The 23620-nt window shown below is 44.1% G+C and overlaps 1 protein-coding gene across 2 annotated transcripts; it reads right to left on the bottom strand.

The window, feature by feature from the left end:
- Positions 1-2844: 2844 nt before the first annotated feature.
- ZNF655 (zinc finger protein 655) lies at positions 2845-7693 on the bottom strand. Of its 2 annotated transcripts, none has more exons than XM_052635513.1 (5): positions 7637-7693; positions 6292-6454; positions 5029-5114; positions 4508-4634; positions 2845-3565 (listed from the first exon to the last, which is right to left on the bottom strand). In XM_052635513.1, exons 2-5 carry the CDS (start codon positions 6425-6427, stop codon positions 3369-3371), a joined length of 546 nt encoding a protein of 181 aa, XP_052491473.1. In that variant the 5' UTR covers positions 6428-6454; positions 7637-7693; the 3' UTR covers positions 2845-3368. The 2 variants fall into 2 exon arrangements, with proteins under 2 accessions (XP_052491473.1, XP_052491472.1); XM_052635512.1 differs by lacking the exon at positions 7637-7693 and adding an exon at positions 7418-7603.
- Between the last annotated feature and the right edge of the window lie 15927 nt (positions 7694-23620).

Genomic DNA, 23620 nt, shown 5'->3' with positions numbered 1-23620 from the left:
AACAGGATTCAACATACAGGCTTAAAGTTAAAAGTCACTTGTATTATCAAAATATTAAGCTAAGATTCACTAAGCTTTGGTAGGTGCAAAGTGTCATTCCAAGAATCTTATAAACTTTCACTTACTCAATACTCATCACACCTTCATGAGATAGGAATTATTACTGTGCCAATTTTACAAATGTGAAAACTAAGACTCAGGTTAAGTAACTCACCCAAGGTCATGATAACTAGTGAAGCCAGGGCTCAGACACTCTTATTTCAGAAACTGGCCTTTAAATAATCTGCTAGTAAAAAAATAATGATTGTGAATGATATCTATCCCTTCCTCTAAATATGTACAGAAAGAGAACAGAAGACCAACATAGTGACAATGAAGCAAAAGGTGAAAACAATAAAAAGAACAGAGAACCTGTAATTAGAACAATACATGGAGAGTCAGGATCCAACAGATTGAGAATCATGACTTTTTTTTTTTTTTTTTTTTAAAGAGACAGGGTCTCACTATGTTGCCCAGGCTGGAGTACAGTGGCTATTCACAGGCGTGATCCCACTACTCATCAGCACGGGAGTTTTGACCTGCTCCGTTTCCGACCTGGGCCAATTCACCCCTCCTTAGGCAACCTGGTGGTCCCCTGCTCCCAGGAGGTCACCATATTGATGCCGAACTTAGTGCGGACACCTGACTGGCATAGCGCACTGCAGCCCAGAACTGCTGAGCTCAAGCGATCCTCCAGCCTCAGCCTCCCAAGTAGCTGGGAGTATAGGCGCGCGCCACCACACCCAGCAAGAATCATGACTCTTAATTAAAATGGATGTAAGAGAACATTCACTGTCAAAGAAATGAAAATCTTTTTATAATAAAAATGTAAACCACTGGGCACAGTCTGAGTAATATTCAATTTGAGAAAATTCCATTATAAAGAAATAATTGAACACTCTCCTGAAATTTGTTTGTATTGAGAAATCTGATCCAAAGCTCACTCTCTTACTGTCCTTTCCAAAAAAAAAAAAAAAATTTAAGTAACTACCACTAGCCCTGTACTTACATAAACTAATTTAATCCTTGGCACAACTCAGAAAGCAGACATTATTTTTCATGTTTTATAGATGAAAAAAATCATTATAATCCATTTAAATAATCTGCTCAATCACAGGCAAATGGACCTCACAGTTAATATTCTTTCCAATCTATAAGAGTCACAGAGAGCACTACAGTAGGTTTTCTTATCACTGGCCTGAATGCTTTTTTCCTAGATTAAAGTCAAGAATCTATGCTTTCAAAATATGCATTTATCTAAAATTACTTATTTTTTATCAAAACATTTTGATTTTTTAAACTGCAACCTTGATAGTTTTCTAATTTTTAACTTCATCTGATCTTTAAAAATAACATTTAAAATTCACCTCATTGTTTGTTGCCTGTATCAGTGCTGTGCTAAGATTTTAGCCATCTGAAAGCTTCATGCTTCTCTTCCTGATCGTTAACACACAAAAATCTCTCCTTAGCAATACATTCTTGTGCAGATACCTATTTACGATGGAATGTATCCTTTAACAATTTTTTCTTGAATGCATGCCCTTTCTACTCCCAAACTGTATAAACTCACGCCTGCCTGTCCAATTTATTTTGCCTATTTTAAATTATCATCAGAATACTCAGCCATAAAAATATACAAAACACCACATGTGGTTGAATTGACTGTCCTAAGGTATAAAACAGTGAAAAAACATGGGCTTTAGAGTCAGATCTGAGCCCCTAACCTAGCTTTGACCCTGAGTAGATCACTTAACTTCTCTTAGCCTCAACCACCTCAGGTAAAAAACAGAATAACACCTGCTGAAAGAGTTACACTAAGGATTAAGTGAGAGATACATTAAGTACCTAATATCAATGAATAATTGTGGCAGTGAGAAACATTCCACACAAAATCATTTCTCTCCTCATGACATTGACTTCAAAAAGGAAGGGCTATGTGCCAAACATTCATGATTTACCAACTCAATCATCACCCAGCAGTTCTGGTAAGCAGGTTTCTAATGCTATCGTCTAAGAGGGCATCTGCCACACTCCCCCATGTGAAATTCAATCCATGTCCTTTTCCTGATCTTAATCTCCAGCACTAAGTCACAGATAATTTCCCTTTGGGCATGACCCCCAAGCCAGTAATTCACTCAGTGTCAATAGTATATGCTTCTTTTTAAGATTAAGTAACGAAAATTTTGCCTAGTATTTTATTACTCTGTTCCTACTCTGTATATTTACTACTATGTAGTGGAAGCACTTAACCAAAAGACCAAGGCTCTGATATCTGTGACAAATACAGCTCAGAGGTTCTGTCACGGGAAAAAGATATGAATTGGAATCCACAGCTGCTAAGTCAGAGGCTGAGTTATAAAGTGCTTATTTTACAATGCCAAACATTAAGCTAACTACAGGTGGAGTTTGCTGAACCCCCAAATATGAAAATGACTTCCCAAAGACTGTCAAAAATAGACAGTCAAAAAAAAAGACAGCCTCAAGGAGAGGCTGGGCACTTGGTCAAACAGCAAGTTGAGTAGTAGGGTTTCTTGTATGTAATTGTGCCCAGCATGTGTGAGTGTACAAACATGTCCTGTGCATGTGCAGAGATGACAGAGGAAATGGGATCAAATTCAGCCTAACAGTAAGCTGTGTTATTAGGCTGAATGAAGTACTAAAAAGATGCTTTACTTCAAAAAGTAGACAGGTAAACTGTTGGAAATTATGTAATTATTAGGTAAAATTAACAGTAATTTACAATTACATATCACTTTATAATTTACAAGTTGTTAAATATACATTGGATTTAATAGCCTGAAAAAAACTGAATTCTTCTGCCCTCCCATTTCCCCTCCATCAAAAAAGTCTTTAAGGAACACTTGATCCGGGAAGATTATATAAATGCATCAATCTATACAACACTGTAAAGAATAAAGGAGACAAAGACAGGACCCTGGAGGGGGTCACAGGGATTTAAAGGAAGGAAAAGACTAGAATGTTAAACATGAGGAAGGCCCAGGGGTCTCAGGAGATTCAGGCAACAGATGGGGCAGTTTGTGTTCACTATGGAAAAGGAGGGGCACACAACATGTGTTTCACAGTCTAAAATAACATGGAAAGGTCATAACTGAAGAGCTGGAGTCGAACTCTGTGGTTTCTGAGAACACAAGTCGATGACCACCAACCATGGCTTCTGAATGAACTCAAAATTCAAGGTTCAAAATTCTGGTTGCAATGGAGGGCATCCTTGGCCCTTGGAAATTTATCAAAGGTCATTTGAGGAGCTGCAATTTTACACAGTGGTAGCCTCCTGGGAAACATCTACTCCATCAATCAAGTGTAAGATCTCACAATCGTGGAAAAGGAGTTTCCGAGCGGGGACGAGCACTATCGATGGGATGCCGACACCTGGGCCATCTCCTGGAGATTCCTGCTGAAAGGATGGCAAGTGTTTCTCCAGAGAAAGCACTTGCCTGGGTATGACTCAGGGCCGGGCAGGAATTCACACTATGAATCCGGGTGGTGGGAAGGCGGAGAAGTATGCCTACAAAGATCAAAGAGCCAGGAATGGAAAACACACTACTAACCTTCCCAGTGGGCAGGCTGCCTCCCCACAGACAAGAATTAATCAAAGAGACAAAGCAACACCCTGGATGCCACCAGCACAGGCAAAGCAAAAAAGAAAGAAAAGAGAAAGTGTGATTAAGTACATACATAACAAAGAAAAGAGGAGCAGAGACAGGCCATAAAAGAGGAAAAGGAGCAATGTTCACACCAAGGCAGGTGCTGGCAGCTCCCCCTGATGCTTCTCTAGAGCACTACAAGTTGCCTCATCTCAACTGCCAACTGCACCATCCAAATGACAAAGGAGAGACTTGGTCTTTAAGTGTGAGACTGCCACTGCTCGGGTGAAGCAGGATTACTGTCTGGATGACTCACTGAAATGTACTGGCAGTGAGTCATGCCTTGAGATCAAGCCTCTGAAATTCTGCCTGCTTGCAGATGAATTCAGGGATCTTAAGAGGTGAGGGATTACTCAACGAAGATTTTAGCCTATGTTAAAAAGAAAAAAAAAAGGCATTTCTTCTTCCAAGAAAAATGGGAAACTCTCAGATACAGGGACACTGAATTACCAGGAAGAAAAGTGTCTGGTTGCGGGTTGGGAGGCCCTAGAGTCCCTCTCATAAAAAAGGGAAAGATAGGGAAATTGAGAACTCGCAAAGCACCAGCAAGTTTCCCTTTAGTAACAGGGAACAGATGCCCCACAAAAGCAGTAAACATTAATTGAGGATAAGGAGTAGAATGTCTCCTCTTGACATCCCCAAAGGAAACCCACTCCCAGAGGAGATGACCTTAAAGATTGAGGTCTCAAGAGGTTCTAAGACCTGGAATTTGAGCCACACTCAGAGACCTCACAACTACTCAAAAACAAGGAAGTAAAGAAACCCTAATAGGTAAACTGAATAATAGGAAACGCAATCCTTACCCAGTGAGACCAGGTTCCCATAATTCTCTAACATCACTTCTCTGTAGAGAGCCCTCTGAACAGGGTCCAGGCATCCCCATTCCTCTCGAGTAAGGTGCACAGCCACATCCTCGAATGTCACAAATTCCTGAAATAACACAGCCTGGCTGCTCTGGCGAAGGCGGCCACCACACCATCGCGGCCAGAGAACAAAGATGACACAGAGGGTCTGCAGTGTGCATTTACGTTGGAAAGGAGGGAGAACAGAGGAGCATCTTGGGAATAGGTTCCGCAACCCTTTAACATCTAATAAGCACCCATGATAGCACCAAGGATAAAGGAACAGTGTTTACTGGTGGTATTGGGGAGACGGAAAGGTGGTTTCTGTGAAGTCCGGCTCTCTGAGGATGATAGGCACCCAACCTGCGATCTGCTATTAAAAAAAGATCTCCAGGCAAGGCTTATGGATGGGATGAGGAAAAGGGCCACGCTCAATCAGCAGCAATAGTCCCTGAGGAAAAGCAGAGGGTTCCTCAGCTCACCTGGTACCTGGCTGTCAGGAGCGCAGCTGCCTGGTCTCCTGGGCTTCCCTCGTGGGGAAGAGAAGACACCTGGGGAACAGGTGGAGCTGAGGGAGGAGAAAGGAGCCAAGAGTGAGAGCAGCCCTTCCCAGGGAGCCCTCACAAAAGAGAGTCAGTGGGACCCTTCTTCACATCGACATTACAGTAAAACCAATGAATGTTTATCGGATACTGAGTTTGTCCTGCGCTATCTCAACACCTGCATGCCCTCCTTCCACATGTTTAAACCCATGACTCAGGATTTTATTATGAAATCTCATATTGCACTACATCCCCACGTCATGACATAAATGTCATGTCAAAAAAGTGAGCACCATTACCTGTTTTGCAGATGGGCAAAGCCAAGCATAAAGGTTTGCAGTGACTCATCCAAGGCCACGGTTATTTAGTAGACTTCTGACCCTCTCCCAGACACTGCTCTGTAAACTTTTGAGAATGAGCACCGTCTCTGCAACCAGTGTGTAAAGCCCCCAAGAATAAGGAATGGTCATCTGTTTCCTCATAATCCTTTCTACACTCGAACAATGCCCCACAGCACTCAAAAGACCATGGCATTCGGTTGGTGTTCTTGACACACAGGTTATTTCAGGCACTGCAGTTGGCTACAAGTAAATCTCAGACAAACTTCATACAAAACAAAGGGAGTACAAGACAGACCAACCTATCTCTATAACACATAAAAATGTTATTTTACAGTCTGTATGTGATATGTATACACTGCTCTAAGCCTGTGCTCAACCCAGGAATTAAATGGTTGCTTTCTTGATCAAAATTAGAGCAGTCAAACACACTGCAGTTGCAACATAATGGCAGCTGGTAAAGCACAAAAGGTCAAGGAAGGAAGAAACTAAGTTAAAGGAACAGGGTTAGGGACAGGCCCTAAATCTAAGAGGAAGTGAAAGCAAGGCAAGGATTGTGAGGGGCGGCAAAAGCAGCATTTCTTCTAACTTATTCTGAATGTGGTAACTGGGATGAAGTGAAAATTATATGAAAGAAAAAAGCCTGAACAGAGTGAGTGAAGACCACTCTGCCTATTAAAGAAGGACAGGCTGACCTCCACAGAGGGGCCCCAATCAGGACTGAACTGAGCCACATCTGTCCCTCCCTGCTAGACCTCCCTCTAGGGGCCATCCTCTCATTGAAGCCCCTGGCCTCTCTCATCCCAGGCCCAGGAGTCCCTCTACACTCCCATTCTCCTGGATGGAAGTATTCTCTCTGCCTTACCCCCAGTGAGTCCCTGTTCCATGTCGGTATCCTGCACGAACTGAGGCTCTGGGGACAGACCCTCAGAGTGGGTCTCCAAGGACTGAAACTGGACCACTGGAGATTCTGCTGCTTCCTGGGCTGGTATCTCCTCCATCACTGTTCTGGAGGACAATGACCATCACTGCGGAGTGACATGAGGAGAAATGATTGTAACAAGTTAAAATAGCCATCATTTGACACCTTCATGACTTAACAAAGTATCTTACACACTGCAGACACAGTGAAAATAGTTAATAACAATTAACCACCTAAATATAGAGCAGGAAAAAAAAAAATGGACATCATTCACTTTCAGGTATTTAAGAACCATGTCATATGGTCCAAGTTTGCAGGTTTAGTTGAACTTCGCTAATTCTGAACTTCTGGAATTTTTTAAAATAAAGACGATTTAATAGTGTAGAGATTTCTGTGGAAATTCAAAATACCTGAAATTTACAAACTTCTTTCAAGGATCAAGTGTGTACCCAGTGAAATACATTAATTCTCGAGAAATGCATTATTACTCGTTATTTTTTAAAGCAAGACCCTGAGGAATTACTTGGTAAACACTCTGTCAGCCCATTCTGAATTACTGAGTGGCCCTGAGTGAATGAGTAACTGAAAGTCGCTCAGTCGTGTCCGACTTTTTGCGACCCCATGGACTGTAGTCCATGGGATTCTCCACGCCAGAATACTGGAGTGGGTAGCCTTTCCCTTCTCCAGGGGATCTTTCCATTCCAGGGATTGAACCCAGGTCTCCCGCATTGCAGGCGGATTCTTTACCAGCTGAGCCACAAGGGAAACCCTGACTGATGACTAAATTCCACTTTGGGGGTCAGACCCTTCGACAACTCAGACTAGGTGGGCAGACCTCTTCCCACGACCCTGACAGTAACAGGGAAAGGGCTGCGACTCAAACAGGTCGGACTGGTTGTCCTTCACACCAAAGGACGCAGCAGGGCCCCGTCCCCCTTCCACACCCTCAGAAAGGGCCCTCACGCCCTGCCCTCAGAAGGCCTCGCTCGGCGCTACCGCCCTCCCACTTCTCTGCTCTGTCAAGAAACGGCCCCGAAAGGGCGAAGCGGGCCCCGGAAACCCATCTCACAGCAAGCCACGGTCACTGGGTCCTGATGGCCCAGCCCTTCGTCCGCCGGGCGTCGGGGAGAACCCTGACTGAAGAGAAACTGGTTGTCGCACACCGGCCCTGCGCGCTTCTGGGGACGGGAACCGCCGTCGGCCGGAGCCAGGAGACTCCTGCTCCTCCCCAGGAGGCTAAACAAGGCGCCGACCCAACGCGACCTCAGGACGGCTTCCGGGGACTCACCAGGGTGGAGGGGAGGGCCGGGCGGCTATCGCGTCGCGGACACCCGTGCTCTCAAAGCCGCCCCAGGGTTGGGGGGGGGGGGTCGCTCTAGACTGCTCGGAGGCTGCGCTTCTCGCTGGCACTTCCGGAGGCGGAGTCCGACAGCGGGGGCAGGGAGGGCCCCGGATGAGGGCCCCGGATGAGGGCCCCGGATGAGGGCCCCGGATGAGGGCCCCGGATGAGGGCCCCGGATGAGGGCCCCGGATGAGGGCCCCGGATGAGGGCCCCGGATGAGGGCCCCGGATGAGGGCCCCGGATGAGGGCCCCGGATGAGGCCCTCAGGAAACCGAGGCTCGCTTCCGAGGCTTTTACATGTCCTGTTGCCGGTCTCACCCTCCTGCTGACCCTGACTGGCCACTCTAACCAGTGCACCGATAGTGACCGCAGCCGACCCGGATTTGGGAAGGCGCCCCCGCTGGCCCATCCCTGGCTCCAGCCAACCCTCAAGACTCATCGCAGGGTGGTGGCCCTTGCGCTTGGGGGTGGGTGGGTATGAGAAATGAGGACGAATGGCCAACCTAGTGGTCCGACTTCCATGAATCAGCTGCTCGGGAGCTAGCTCAAGGGTACAAACACGCTGATTAAAGCCAGTGTTGAAGGCGCTTCGGTGATATGAAGACCTCAGAAAATCCTAGGATTGAAATATAACACGGTTCTTGGGGGAAGGTAGGGGCACTGAGCAAGCTGGAGTGGGAGAGAGACTGGAAAAGTGTTGTGTTCCTGATGGAAAGGGCTGTGCAGAAGCAAGGATGGATAGAGCAGGAGCATGTGAACAGGCAGTCCCAGGGCTGGCACAAAAGCCCCTGGGCCATTGTGGTCTCCTGGATCCTTAGGGGATGGGATGTCCTGTGGTTGAGCTAGGTCCACCAGGAACTGGCAAGTTTCTTAAAGACTAAAAACAGTGATTTGAAAGGGACTTTAGATACTTTTCCTTTGTTTAGGCTCCCAAATCAGGTATTACCCTTTAATGATGTTTGACATTTCCGATTAAAAATAAGAAAAGTCAAGTGTGACTGTCTCCGTGCTTTTTCAAACTACATAAGCCTCTGGAATACTCTTATATGCCTTCCCTTCCTTTCTTCTTCGAGTATCTCAGGGATCTAAAACAACTTCTTTCAATGACATAGCCTTTCTAGTCTACAGTATTTGTCACAATGGAGTCAGCATCACAGATAAGAGATTCATTGTTTTAAAAAATAAATAAAGCACTGCTTAGTCAATTGCTTATTGGACAGCTCCAGTTGAAAACTTTGTGTGTGTTGAACACAACTACGCCTCCTGTTGATGTCTGTTGTTCCTATCGAGATCCCCGAGACAACAGACGACACATTACTTCCTGCTTGTCATTAACAACTTAGTAAGAACTAGGTCGCTTGCCCAATGGGCAACAAGTCAAACACTGAGAAAGTGAGGTTTGCAGCAGAGAGTTTATTCACAAGACAGCTGAGTGAGGACACAGGAGAACAAATCTCACATCTACCTCCCTGTAGGTGAGGGACGTGAGATTTTTATGGGATAAAGAAGCAGGGGTCTTAGGTGTGGGGAAAAGTGAGGTAATCAGTGTTCCACACAGGCCTATCAGTTACAGTGTTCATAATGGGATGCATGTTACAAAATATAAGCACTTAGGGACTTCCCTAGTGGTCCAGTGGTTAAGACTCCTCGCTCCCAATGCAGGGAGCCTGAGTTCGATTCCTGGTCAGGGAACTAGATCTCACATACCACAGCCAAGTGTTCAAATGGCACAACTAAAGATTCCAAGAGCTGCAACTACGATTTGGAGCAGCCAAATAAAAAGGTTTTTTAGGTGAATAGTAAAAGATGTAATTACTGTGATTGCATTTGACAGCCAAAATGCCTCAAATTGTAATTCCACTATTATCACTCAGAAAACTCCCTGGATACATTAGCCAAGCTCAGAATCTTGTAACTATTTAGTATTGGAAAGAATACTTGCTCCCCAATGAACAAATATTTGAAAATACCATCGACTGAAAAAAATGCACAACTTAAAATTGAGATTTACGTTTCATTTGATGGACAAAATTGGGAACTTAAAAGCCTGGAAAATAGCCTCTCAGGTGACTCTGAGGGACTGCTCTAAAGATGGTAGGAAGAAGCCAGATTATGTAGAATTTTGCAACAAAAACCAGGTAGCCAGAACATCAAAAGACTACCGTTAATTAAAACCAGACATCTCACATTAATGATTTTAGTGCCTTCCTATATGTGAGAAGATGCAGGAGACTGGGCTCTTTGAAATCACTACTTTGATATGCACCTTAACTTTCCGAGGCCATCCTAACTTTTTGTCCATCCCAAATTCCCTCAGGGTGCACAGCTGGGGGTGGCTGCTGTGGCTGCAGGTTTGCTGGGCCACACCTTCTGTTTACTGCTCTGGCAGGCAACCTTTTGCCACACGACCATTCAAGCAGCAATACCCAATCACGGTACCCAGAGAAGCAACCACTTTGGTTTTGTGAAACCACTCATCCTCAACTTCACTTTGATCTTCTGTCTACATTTTTGCTTCAAATCCTCTGCCATAGACACAGACACACAATCACTATTATTGTTTGATAATACCTAGAATTATTACAATACCCGCCATCAATAAGAAAAAATAGAACCGTGTAAGTTCCTGAACAGGAAGCACTGAGTGAAACTTAACCCCTTTTTCCCCGCCGGGAAAAGCTGAGCTTAGAAAAGACCTCCCCGAAGCCCGAACCATGATTGGGGAACAAGGACCAAAGTCCTCCGCGAGGACCACCCCCGCACCCCACGCAAAGCGCAGTGCAGACCCGGAAGGCCGGTGTTGACGCACTTCCGGCTTTTGTGACACTCTGGGTTCTGGCGAACGGAGGGACTGGGAACTGGTCCACTGCCCCTTGATCCCCAGAGTCACCTCCCTTTTCTATCCCAGCACCCCGGGCTTCTCCGGGGTTCACGGTGAGAGGCGGGTCCGGCCGGGGCGGAGGGCCGGGGACGCAGGTGGACGTGTAAAACCGTGTTCCGTGATCCCGCTCACCACGCCAGTCTCCGAACGGGGTGGAGGGTCGTGTCCCTGTCCTTGGTCCCAGCCTCCGCCATAGGAAGCTCCGTCTCCCTGCAGAGACAGCCGCGGATCCTTGGCTTCTAAATTGGGATGAGATACCTATGGGTCCGAGAGGCGGCAGCCTGCGTGCCCCATCCTCGTCCTTGGTTTTCACCCCCAAGGGGTCGGGGACAAATGACTAGTCTAATTTCTGTGCTCCTGGGCTTACCCCATTTCCTTTCCTTCTGGTGAGGGCTTTTTCCCCTGGTGATCTCGAGGTGTAAAATGAGGACGACCCCAGAAGCTACCAAGATCCACGTTTTGTTTTGTTTAGCGGACAAGTTTGTTAAGCCTCGTGTTTACAGATCATCCGCTCACCCTCAAATCCACCACCGTGAATGGCGGTGATTAAAGAATGTTTGACGCCTAGTGAATAAAGTGATTCGAGTGCAGCAGGAAAAGATTACATACACTTCACCCTCTTCCTTTCAGTTTCTGAAGTTTCTGAAGGCTTTTTAAAAGGAGTGATTTCTGCTAGAACACCAGGTGAATTTTTCAACTGTGGGAGGAAAATGTGCTTGACTTCGAGGGCTGAGTAGTGAAGGGAGTTTGTGGTGGTGCAGTGGAAAATGCGTTGGGTCACTTGAAGACTGGTAACCACCAGCCTCTCTCTGCCACCGATTTGCAGGATGCTCTTAGACAAACACGAAGTCTGGAATTGATCCTAAGTAAAATAAACTGTCTCCAAGGGCCCACCCAACTATGACATCCATTGATAAAGGGAAATTAGCTGAAAAATCCAGCTTGACCAAACCTAATGCCCCATCTCCATTTCCTGAAGCATCGCCAGTATGCACAAAGGCACTGTTACTAATGAGAGACACTGAAGTGGCAGAGGACCAAAGAAAACACTTATACAGACAGGCCTGTGCTAAACAGATCATTTGCAATCAAAAAATAAGTTATGGAGAATGCACTGTAAGCAAGTCAATGAAACCTTAATATTTGCTGGAGAAATAGGTTGGTTACACACTGTGGTGGGAGACATATAAAATAACTTAACATGGACACTATTTTTCTATTTTAAACCTGTGCTTCTGTAACATTCCTCCTATTCTTACTCAGATATTTTGTAAATAACCTGACAATATAATGGAATCTCTTAATTTCTAAATGATAAGCCCTTCCAAGTATTGAAATGCCATGCCTATAACGAATTTGTTGAACATTCTACATGGGCAAAAAATGTTGACATGATACTCATTTAAACAAATATTTTTAAAAATATCTCCTGGGTGCAAGTAACTATGTTAAGGGCAACTTCAAGAAATGCAAAATAAAGCCCAGTCTTTCTACTGCTTCTTGCCTGGGATATGAGCAGGGAAACACTTCAGGAAGACCTGACCAGGTCCTGATCTCAGCCCTGTATCTTTTGAGTTTCCCTTGCTTGTAGTCTTCATTTTGATTCACTGGGAGGGAAGGCCTCTAGGAATGTGTTATTCCACATACCCCACTTTTAAATCTTTGATCCTATCTCAAAAACCAAGATTTCTTTTCCTTGATCTTAAAATACCGGAAATAAGACTTTTCAGATGATAGATCACTAAAACTAAAAGAAAGTGAACAAAGAAAATATAATAGTTGGAAGATGAAGAGCAGCAACACAAATGATGACATATAAATGCTGTAAGATGACTATCAGGAAAGCTTAATGGATTTCAATACTTCTTTGAAAATAAATAAACATTTTAATTGCTTTCCGCTGTGCTCCAGTGGTGGTCTTGAACACCAAACTTTGGCGATCACTTTACAAGACTGACTAGATGGCAGTGTAGCAGCGTAGTTAGGACCCTGAGCTTCAGACTTGGGTGTGAGTACTGGATCCACTACACCATGTTGTTAGACACATTATTTAATCTTTCTCATCTTTTAAAATAGGAATAATAACTGTGTGCTTCATTAGGTTTCCTTGAGAATTAAATGAGCTGTGTATGCAAGGTACCAAAACTGCCTGGTACCCAGCTAACATGAAAAACAGTTATTCAGCCTTGACATGTCACACCATTGGATTTCATGAATTGTCTTCACGGATGAGGTGTTAGCCCCATAGCAATACAACATTACCTTTTAATACAGCTATTAAATTTTTCAACCCTGCAGGATAGCAAAAACGGAGCTAATAAAACATGTAGGACCAAAAGGAAAGTCCTGCAGACAGACCCTCTTTGGATTAAGTGAGCCAGTTCTTAGAAGCTGACCAATGACTGCTGAATCTGCCGCAGATTTGTCTCCTCAGGCTACTCGAGAGATGGAAGGCATAGTGATAGTAAAAGTGGAGGAGGAAGGGGAAGATGATGAAGAAGACCGTTTTCCAACAGAAAGAAGTAACATAGAGTTATCACCTCAATTTCTTAGTCGTTCCACAACTATGAACGAGAGAGCCTTGTTATCATCCTATTTAGTGGCGTATCGAGTGGCAAAAGAGAAAATGGCTCACACAGCGGCTGAAAAAATTATTCTCCCAGCATGTATGGATATGGTACGTACCATCTTTGACGATAAATCAGCTGACAGATTAAGAACTATACCTCTTAGTGATAATACAATATCTCGTCGAATCTGTACTATTGCAAAACATTTAGGAGCAATGCTTATGACACAGCTACAGTCTGGTATCGATTTTGCAATCCAACTTGATGAGAGCACTGATACTGCTAGTGGTCCCACACTCTTGGTATATGTCAGATATATGTGGCAAGATGATTTTATAGAAGATCTGTTGTGTTGTTTAAATTTAAATTCACAGGTAACCGGATTAGATGTATTCACTGAATTAGATAAGTGTGTTGTTGGTCAATATAAATTAAACTGGAGAAACTGTAAAGGAATCTCAAGTGATGGAGCAGCAAATATGACTGGGAAACATAGCAGACTTCTTGAAAACTTGTTAGAAGCCACCCACAACAATGGTCTTTGGAATCATTGTTTTATTCACCGAGAAGCTTTGGTATCCAAAGAAATTCCACCGAGCCTAATGGACGTGTTGAAAAATGCAGTGAAAATTGTTAATTTTAGTAAAGGAAGCTCATTGAATAGCTGACTTCTTGAAATATTTTGTTCAGAGATCGGAGAGAACTATACCCACTTACTGTTTCATACAGAAGTTCGTTGGTTGTCTCAAGGAAAAGTATTGAGCAGGGTATATGAACTCAGGCATGAGATTTACATTTTTCTCATTGAAAAGCAATCTCATTTGGCAAATATTTTTGAAGATGATGTTTGGGTATCAAAATTGGCATATTTAAGTGATATTATTGGCATTTTAAATGAATTAAGTTTGAAACTACAAGGGAAAAACAATGATATGTTTCAGTATCTTGAACACATTCAAGGGTTCCAAAAGATGTTATTGTTATGGCAAACTAGACTTAAAAGTAATCGTCCTAGCTACTATATGTTCCCTACATTGTTGAAACACATTGAAGAGAACATTATTAATGAAGAATGCTTAAAGGAAATAAAATCAGAGATATTAATACATCTCACTTCTTTGTCTCAAACCTTTCATCATTACTTTCCAGAAGAGAAATTTGCATCATTAAAGGAAAATATCTGGATAAACGATCCATTTGCTTTTCAAACCCCAGAATCAATCACTGAGTTAAATTTGGTGCCTGAAGAAGAGAATGAATTATTGCAGCTCAGTTCATCATTCACACTGAGGAATTATTATAAGACATTAAGTTTATCAGCATTCTGGATTAAGATTAAAGAGGAATTTCCACTGCTAAGTAGAAAGAGTATATTGCTATTGTTACCATTCACATCTACCTATTTGTGTGAACTAGGATTTTCAATCTTGACACGATTAAAAACAAAACAAAGAAATAGGCTTAATAGTGCACCTGACATGCGTGTGGCCTTATCTTCGTGTGTGCCTGACTGGAACGAACTGATGAACAGGCAAGCACACCCATCACATTAAATACAAGCTTTATGAACTCGGGTTTTTGTACTTTCATTGGAGAAGGAAACGGCAACCCACTCCCGTGTTCTTGCCTGGAGAATCCCGGGGACAGGGGAGCCTGGTGGGCTGCTGTCTCTGGGGTCGCACAGAGTCGGACACGACTGAGGCGACTTAGCAGCAGCAGCAGCAGGTATTCTTTGTGTATTGTATTTAAGTATTAATAAGATTATGATTGGGATTTACTAGGTTTCATCTTCCTATATAGTAAGTATCGTTCTTTGACATTGTTTGTTACAGGAATATATGTGTATGCAGGAGAATGACGTAAAATATATTTCTATGAATTACCATCCATGTTTTAAAATAGTGCTCTTAACAGTTTTGTACTCAAATCTGTCACCTTGTCTAGTGCTGCTGCCTTGCTTCTTGTAGGCAGAGCCCCTTTCCGGTCAGCTTTCTCACCATCTATGTGCCTATGTGCCCTTCCTTGTCTGTTTTTTGTTTATTGGCTGCATTGGGGGGTTTTGGGTAGTGCCACAGAGATTGTGAGATTGTAGTTCCCTAACCAGGGATCAGACTCAGGCCTCCTGCCTTACAAGGCAGATTCTTAACCACTGAACGGCCAGGGAAGTCACAGTTCATTTTTGCTATTATTTTCTGTTTAAAAAATTCAGCTTTATTGAGATATGATTTACTTCTAGTAAAATTCACCCCTTTTGGTGTATGGTTTGTTGAGTCCTGACAGAGGTATACAAGTGTGGAATGACCCCTACAATCAAGATATAAAACGTATCCTTCATCCCCAAAAGCTCTTTCATCACTTTGTTGTCAGTCCTTCTCTTGTACTACTGATGGTTTTGTCTTTTCCAGAATGTCACGTATTTGGCTTTTTTCTCTTAGCATAATGCTTTTGCAACCTATCCGTATTATTGTATGTATCGGTAGTTTAATAGTGAGTAATGTTCCATTGTATGTATGTGTATCAATTAGCTTATCAATTCTTCAGTTGATAGACGTTTAGTTTTTTCAATTTTTTTTACTATTATGAACAAAGCTGCTATAAATATTTGTATACAGGAATTTGTGTGGACATATATTTCTTTGGTAACAGCTAGCAGTGGGATTATTGACTCATCACTTCATGGGAAATAGATGGGGAAACAGTGGAAACAGTGTCAGACTTTATTTTGGGGGGCTCCAAAATCACTGCAGATGGTGACTGCAGCCATGAAATTAAAAGACGCTTACTCCTTGGAAGAAAAGTTATGACCAACCTAGATAGTATTTTCAAAAGCAGAGACATTACTTTGCCGACTTAGGTCTGTCTAGTCAAGGCTATGGTTTTTCCTGTAGTCATGTATGGATGTGAGAGTTGGACTGTGAAGAAGGCTAAGCACCGAAGAACTGATGCTTTTGAACTGTGGTGTTGGAGAAGACTCTTGAGAGTCCCTTGGACTGCAAGGAGATCCAAGCAGTCCATTCTGAAGGAGATCAGCCCTGGGATTTCTTTGGAAGGAATGATGCTAAAGCTGAAACTCCAGTACTTTGGCCACCTCATGGGAAGAGTTGACTCATTGGAAAAGACTCTGATGCTGGGAGGGATTGGGGGCAGGAGGAGAAGGGGACGACCGAGGATGAGATGGCTGGATGGCATCACGGACTCGATGGACGTGAGTCTGAGTGAACTCCGGGAGATGGTGATGGACAGGGAGGCCTGGTGTGCTGCGATTCATGGGGTCACAAAGAGTCGGACATGACTGAGCGACTGAACTGAACTGAACTGGTGGTAAATATACATTTAATTTTATGCATTTCCTCCAGCAGTGTGTGAAATTTATAGTTCCTCTATATCTGAGTCAGCATTTTGTATTGTCAGGTTTTTATTTTAGCTATTGTATCAAGTTTAATAGTATCTCATTATGGCATTAATTTCCATTTCCCTAGTGGATAATCATTTGAGCATCTTTTCACATGTTTATGGCTGTGCATATCTTCCTTTGGTGAAGTTCAAATCTGTTGCACATTTTAAAAATTCAAGTGTCTTATTCATGAAGAAGAATTATCTTTATATATTCTGTTTTCAAATGATCACACCCGTGTTTTACAAATGTTTTCTCCCAGTCTGTGGCTTCTCTTTTCATTTTCTTAACAGTGTTTGAAGAGCAAAATTTTAAAATTTTGATCAACTTCAGTTATCAAGTTTTTTTCTTACATGGTTCATTCTTTGTGTGTTCTGCCTAAGAAATATTTGCCTAATCCACGGTCACAAATTTCTGTTTTCATCCAGCTGTTTTATAGAAGTATTAGATTTTTCATTTAGGTCTATGATGCATTTTGAGATGATCTTTGTAAATGGCTAAAGGAGATTAAAGAGACATGACAATTAAATGCAATGTATTACTTTGGACTGAATCTTTCACTAGGAAAAAAAAAGCTATAAAAGGCATAATTAAGTCCATTGTCAAAATGGACACCCACCCCCAGGGACCTAACAGGTCTGCCGGCTTTACATCAAGATCCCAGTCAAGTCTGGTAAATGCAAATGGAGGCGGGGCATCCAGTAAACACACGTGCCCGGCGCTCGTCCCTCCCACTGCCCTCTGCCCTGCCCACGCCCCCCACCCCCACCCCCACCCCCCTACCTCCCCCCGGCCTCGAGGCAGGAATCGCTGCAACGGCTGGCCAAAGCGCGGCCAGACCTGCCTCACAGGCACCCAACCTGGACTCGCGCAGAAGTGGTGGTGAGGCGCCTGGCCCTGGCTTGGAGGTCCTGAAATTGAGGATTTTTGACATGAGGGATGGAGTTACAGGTGAGTGATGGCAGAACTTCTAACGGACCTTCATATATATTTCACGTATATCTGTGAAATGCACCTTGAAGAGTGCCTCACATATAGGAAGTGCTACACACGTCTGTGAAAGAAGTAGGAAAGGAAGAAAGAGAAGGAAGGATTATAAATGAGTGGTTTCAACTAAATGAGGGGTTGTAGAGCAGAGGGAGGCAGAAGTAACCAAATAAGGCTTAACAGAAGAGCTGAATACAAGACTATAAAGTGAACATTCAGAACCGACCATATGAACATGGCCTATGAAAAGACTTTACTTATGGGTTGTTTAGACACAGTCAGTCAAGCATCCCTTCTGCTGTCTTTGCCTTTGACCTCTCTAAAGTCCTGTATTCAGACATACTTTTGCTTCAGCCTAGCCTAGTGTAATTGTTCCAACCATCCGCCGCTCCAGTGGCAAATCCCATTTCAAGACTAACACATTTACGTCTTACTTTTTCCTTTAGATTCTAAGATAAAAGAAAAAAAGAATGAAAAGTCTTCAAGACAGAAGAAAATGGTGGAGGGTGGGGGGAATGAAACTTCCAGGACTTTATTAGGGGAAACCAAACAGCATGCCAGTGATAATGGGCAAGGCTGTGAAATCAGGCAATGAGGAAATGCTTAGAGAGACACCTGGGAAAATAACCCAGAAACAATATTTCTGTTGTCTTCATAAATGACACAGGGGAGAATGGGAAGAGTTCTGGCAGAGCCCCTGTGCCATCAGGAGACACAAGCCAGAGAGAAGCCCTACCAGTGTAAGGGACGTGAGGAAGGCTCTAGCCAGAACAGACCTGGAAGTCCACAGCCAGGGGACACTCCAAGTGGGCGGTGAGTGCAAGAATAGCTTTAGTCCTGGTCATGCCTCTCCATGCCGAACACGGGGAGAGGCCACATCACTGCCTTGACTATCAGAAAACCTTTCATGCACCATTCAGAAGGTGCAGCAGAGAATCCACGCTAAAAAAAGCCCAAAATGTAGTGACAGTGGCGAAAGCTTCATACAGAGCTCAGTGTTCTCATCACCACCAGCTGATGACACTGAGGAGAAACCCCAGTTCTTGTGGAGAATGTGGGAAAAGCTTCAGGTAAAGCTCACACCTGGATGAGCACCAGAGGAACCAACCATAGGAGAGACAGACCCTAGAATGCAGCGTGTGTGAGGCAGCTTCCAACCTCAGCATAACTTTTGGCTGCACAGGAGAGAAAGCCTGCAAATCCTGGATGTATGGCACCAGCTTACTTGTACACTACAGAATCTACCTGGGGGAGGAAACTCACCAGCGTCAGGCATAGAAGAGGTTTGGTCTTTTACCTGAGATACCAGAAAACTCACAGCTCCAGAATGGTTCAACAAGGAAAAGTCCTGTACGATTAGATTACTTTGGTCATAAGAAACTACACTGCCCCACAAGGGGTGAGGGGAAGGGCTGACTACGTAGGGGGGGGCCTGTGGAGCAGAAAGACCCACCAGAGGGGGACAGGAGGACATGGGGCCGGGGGTGGGGGTCGCGGGTGAGGGGTGGGCTCTTTAGAATCCCAGGACTGGGGAGAGGATGCAACCTCCCTGGGAGCCAGGCAGCTGGCACTGCCCTCCAGGGGCTGAGGGGTGAATCTGATCTCAGGTGGCCTCAGCCTGCAGAGGCTTGGAGCAGGGTTTCAGCTCCTGAGGTCATGGAATGACAGAGCTGAATCCTGGCCACTAGACCAGTGGCTGGTGACAAGGCCCTGGCCCATTGGCTTTGCAGAAGAAATTCCCACAAAGAGGGAAAGCAGTGAAACCAGTAGTGTTTATTAGGAGGAAAGAGTACAGTACATGTGGATAGACACACAGTGGGCTCAGAGAGAGTCACACCCTTGTGGTGGTTTAAATCACTTTTATGGGACATTTCTTCCAGTTTTTCTTTGGCCAATCATTTTGATTTGCCTGGTCCAGAGTCCTTATTTGGTGTATCTCAGGGTCTTCCCTCATGTTCCCAGGCATCTCTCAGCCAAGATGGATTCCAGCAAAGAGGCCTATTGGTAGCTTGGCATCACTCCCCTTTTAACCTCCGAGGAACTTTCTAGTCAGAAATTCTCCTTGACATAGAGAATGAAAAACATGTGGTCACTTACCTTCGGTCTGGGCAGGTCCCAGCCTCCTCTCTCGATTGTCCCGCTATTCTCATCTTGCAGTACTGGTGCACGGGAAATGAATTTTCAACTGCTCACCCTGGCGTGGTGGGGGGGGGGGGGGGCGGGGTACCCATCTACCTACAGCCTTGCAAGAGGACTTTACAGGGGGAGGCAGAGATAGTAAAGAATTTAAAGCAGGAAAATGAGAAAGGTAGTGTTTTCCCCGGAATGAAGTCAGAAAATTCCAAGGGAACTTTGAAGTTTCTGAGCTATTTCAAACTCAAAGGAAAAGCTATCCCACCTGTAACAGGGGTGTCTGGATTTACTTGGGGCAGGGGGCCAGATGCTGAGATTTTAGGTCTGCAGTGATTCCCACACCAGGATGGTGGAGGGAAGAAGGTGGACAGTGCAGGACAGATTTACACTAGAAGGGCGTGTGATCCTAACTCTGAACACTTTGCTTCAGGTCCCTAAAGAAACTGTGCATTCCCGTGGAGTTGGAGCAGGCTCTTCAGGGAGGGGAGGGACAAGGAAAGCCCTGATCTGAACTGGGAGCTCTGGGCTAGGACAAGGAAGGGTTCTTTCCTGTACATCTAAAGTGCTCGTTTTAAGCTCCTGGCTTGAACAGGTTTAAGATAAAAGCAGACTCTTTCTGCCTCCTTCTGATGTCTATGCCAGAAGCTTTCTCTATCTCCTTTATACTTTAATAAAATTTTATTACACAAAAGCTCTGAGTAATCAAGCCTTATCTCTGGCCCCAGAATGAATTCTTCTCCTTCAGGGCCAAGAATCCCTGCGTCGTGATTCAACAACAACCTTTCATCTTGGGGGTTCGTCCGGGATCCTTCAGGACAAGATGGGAGCTGACAATTCCAGCCTCACTCCTTTGAACTGTATCCTGAAAAACTGGGATAGATTTGATCCGCGGGGCTTAAAGAAGACACACCTGGTCTTCCTATGCGATACTGCATGGCCACGGTATCCATTGGAGGACTGCAAAAGATGGGCCTGATAACCTATGTGAGCTTGCTTCTGCTGACTCCAAATATCCTGAGTCTGCCGTTCGATTTTCAAGACAATGCCTTCCTGTCCTGGGCTCACTCCTACACTACATTCCACTATCAGTCTAACTGCTGGGTCTGTGGAGTATTCCCCTCTGCATCAGTGGAAGGCTTCCCGTGGTGGACATCTCCACTTCAAGGAAAAGACTTTCTCCAAGTCTGTGAATACTTTCAACAACAGTCACATGCGATGCCTCTTCTTCATCTGGTGACATCTACCAACCCTAAAATGGTCTGGTGCAACACTTCGTACTTTAAATATGAACATAATGTGACTTTTAATTTTGATTTTTAACTTGTTTTCATGACTCTGTTGCCCTGCATCCGTAACTGTATAACTGGATTTGTTTCTAGCCGCATGAAAGCTTTTAAGTTACAAATGGTTGCTCAAACTCCTGCTACTGCTGCAACTTTCTCCAGCTTCTATTTGGGGCCCCTGGATCAGATGTCCTCAATATGAGGATTAGGAGAATATGGTGCCTCGCCAATTTAGGGACAATGCCCCTTCTCAGCAGTTGGAAGCAGTTATGGAACGAAAATGACGCCCTTTTTCCCTAGGCAACATAATTCTCCTAAAAGAAAAGGGGAGGAATGAGAGTCATTTCTTAGGCAGATTATTAAGAAGTCTAGGGGTCCCCAAGGAGAGAGGGGTCTGGAATTCTCAAGGAGGAAGAAAGGACACACTTTTTTTTCCTTCTCTACATTCTTTAGGATTATATAACAATAATGTATTCTGCCTGAGGACAGTCTCTGGATTAAACCTTCTGGCTAATTCTGTAAATATGGGAGTAGATCTGCTCTTTACAAGGATTATATAACAATAATGTATTCTGCCTGAGGACATTCTCTGGATTAAACCTTCTGGCTAATTCTGTTATCTTAAAATGTAAATTATGAGAGTAGGTCTGGTGAGGTCTTTACAACCTCCAGACATTCTTTGGATTCATTGGAGAGTATATAACTTCATTGCTAACACTAACAAGGGGGTACTCTTTCTGCCCTCTTCTGATGTCTATGTCAGAAGCTTTCTCTATCCCCTTTATACTGTAATAAAACTTTATTACACACACAAAAAATAATAAGATGAAAGCATACAATTCTGTGGGCCACTTACGTCTAAAACTAAGGTGTGACTTTGCCAACAAAGGTCCGTCTAGTCAGTTACAGTTAGTTCAGTCGCTCAGTTGTGTCCGACTCTTTGCGACCCCATGAATCGCAGCACGCCAGGCCTCCCTGTCCATCACCAACTCCCGGAGTTCACTCAGACTCACGTCCATCGAGTCCATGATGCCATCCAGCCATCTCATCCTCGGTCGTCCCCTTCTCCTCCTGCCCCCAATCCCTCCCAGCATCAGAGTCTTTTCCAATGAGTCAACTCTTCGCATCAGGTGGCCAAAGTACTGGAGCTTCAGCTTTAGCATCATTCCTTCCAAAGAAATCCCAGGGCTGATCTCCTTCAGAATGGACTGCTTGGATCTCCTTGCAGTCCAACGGACTCTCAAGAGTCTTCTCCAACACCACAGTTCAAAAGCATCAGTTCTTTGGCGCTCAGCCTTCTTCACAGTCCAACTCTCACATCCATACATGACCACTGGAAAAACCATAGCCTTGACTAGACGGACCTTAGTTGGCAAAGTAATGTCTTTGCTTTTGAAAATACTATCTAGGTTGGTCATAACTTTTCTTCCAAGGAGTAAGCGTCTTTTAATTTCATGGCTGCAGTCACCATCTGCAGTGATTTTGGAGCCCCAAAAAATAGTTTGACACTGTTTCCACTGTCTCCCCATCTATTTCCCATGAAGTGATGGGACCACATGCCATGATCTTCGTTTTCTGAATGTTGAGCTTTAAGCCAACTTTTTCACTCTCCTCTTTCACTTTCCTCAAGAGGCTTTTTAGCTCCTCTTCACTTTCTGCCATAAGGGTGGTGTCATCTGCATATCTGAGGTTATTGATATTTCTCCTGGCAATCTTGATTCCAGCTTGTGTTTCTTCCAGCCCAGCGTTTCTCATGATGTACTCTGCACAGAAGTTAAATAAGCAGGGTAACAATATACAGCCTTGACGTACTCCTTTTCCTATTTGGAACCAGTCTGTTGTTCCATGTCCAGTTCTAACTATTGCTTCCTGACCTGCATACAGATTTCTCAAGAGGCAGGTTAGGTGGTCTGGTATTCCCATCTCTTTCAGAATTTTCCACAGTTTATTGTGATCCACACAGTCAAAGGCTTTGAAATAGTCAAGAAAGCAGAAATAGATGTTTTTCTGGAACTCTCTTGTTTTTTCCATGATCCAGCGGATGTTGGCAGTTTGATCTCTGGTTCCTCTGCCTTTTCTAAAACCAGCTTGAACGTCAGGGAGTTCACAGTTCACGTATTGCTGAAGCCTAGCTTGGAGGATTTTGAGCATTACTTTACTAGCATGTGAGATGAGTGCAATTGTGCGGTAGTTTGAGCATTCTCTGGCATTGCCTTTCTTTGGGATTGGAATGAAAACTGACCTTTTCCAGGCCTGTGGCCACTGCTGAGTTTTCCAAATTTGCTGGCATATTGAGCACAGCACTTTCACAGCATCATCTTTCAGGATTTGAAATAGCTCATCACCTCTACTAGCTTTGTTTGTAGTGATGCTTTCCAAGGCCCACTTGACTTCACATTCCAAGATGTCTGGCTCTAGATTAGTGATCACACCATCGTGATTATCTGGGTCGTGAAGATCTTTTTTGTACAGTTCTTCTGTGTATTCTTGCCACCTCTTCTTAATATCTTCTGCTTCTGTTAGGTCCAGACCATTTCTGTCCTTTATCGAGCCCATCTTTGCATGAAATGTTCCCTTGGTATCTCTAATTTTCTTGAAGAGATCTCTAGTCTTTCCCATTCTGTTCTTTTCCTCTATTTCTTTGCATTGATGGCTGAAGAAGGCTTTCTTATCTCTTCTTGC

Source organism: Budorcas taxicolor, chromosome 2, assembly GCF_023091745.1.
Source record: "Budorcas taxicolor isolate Tak-1 chromosome 2, Takin1.1, whole genome shotgun sequence".
Taxonomy (NCBI): domain Eukaryota; kingdom Metazoa; phylum Chordata; class Mammalia; order Artiodactyla; family Bovidae; genus Budorcas; species Budorcas taxicolor.
The sequence above is the reverse complement of the archived record's forward strand: the minus strand, read 5'-3'. Positions and strand labels throughout refer to the sequence as shown.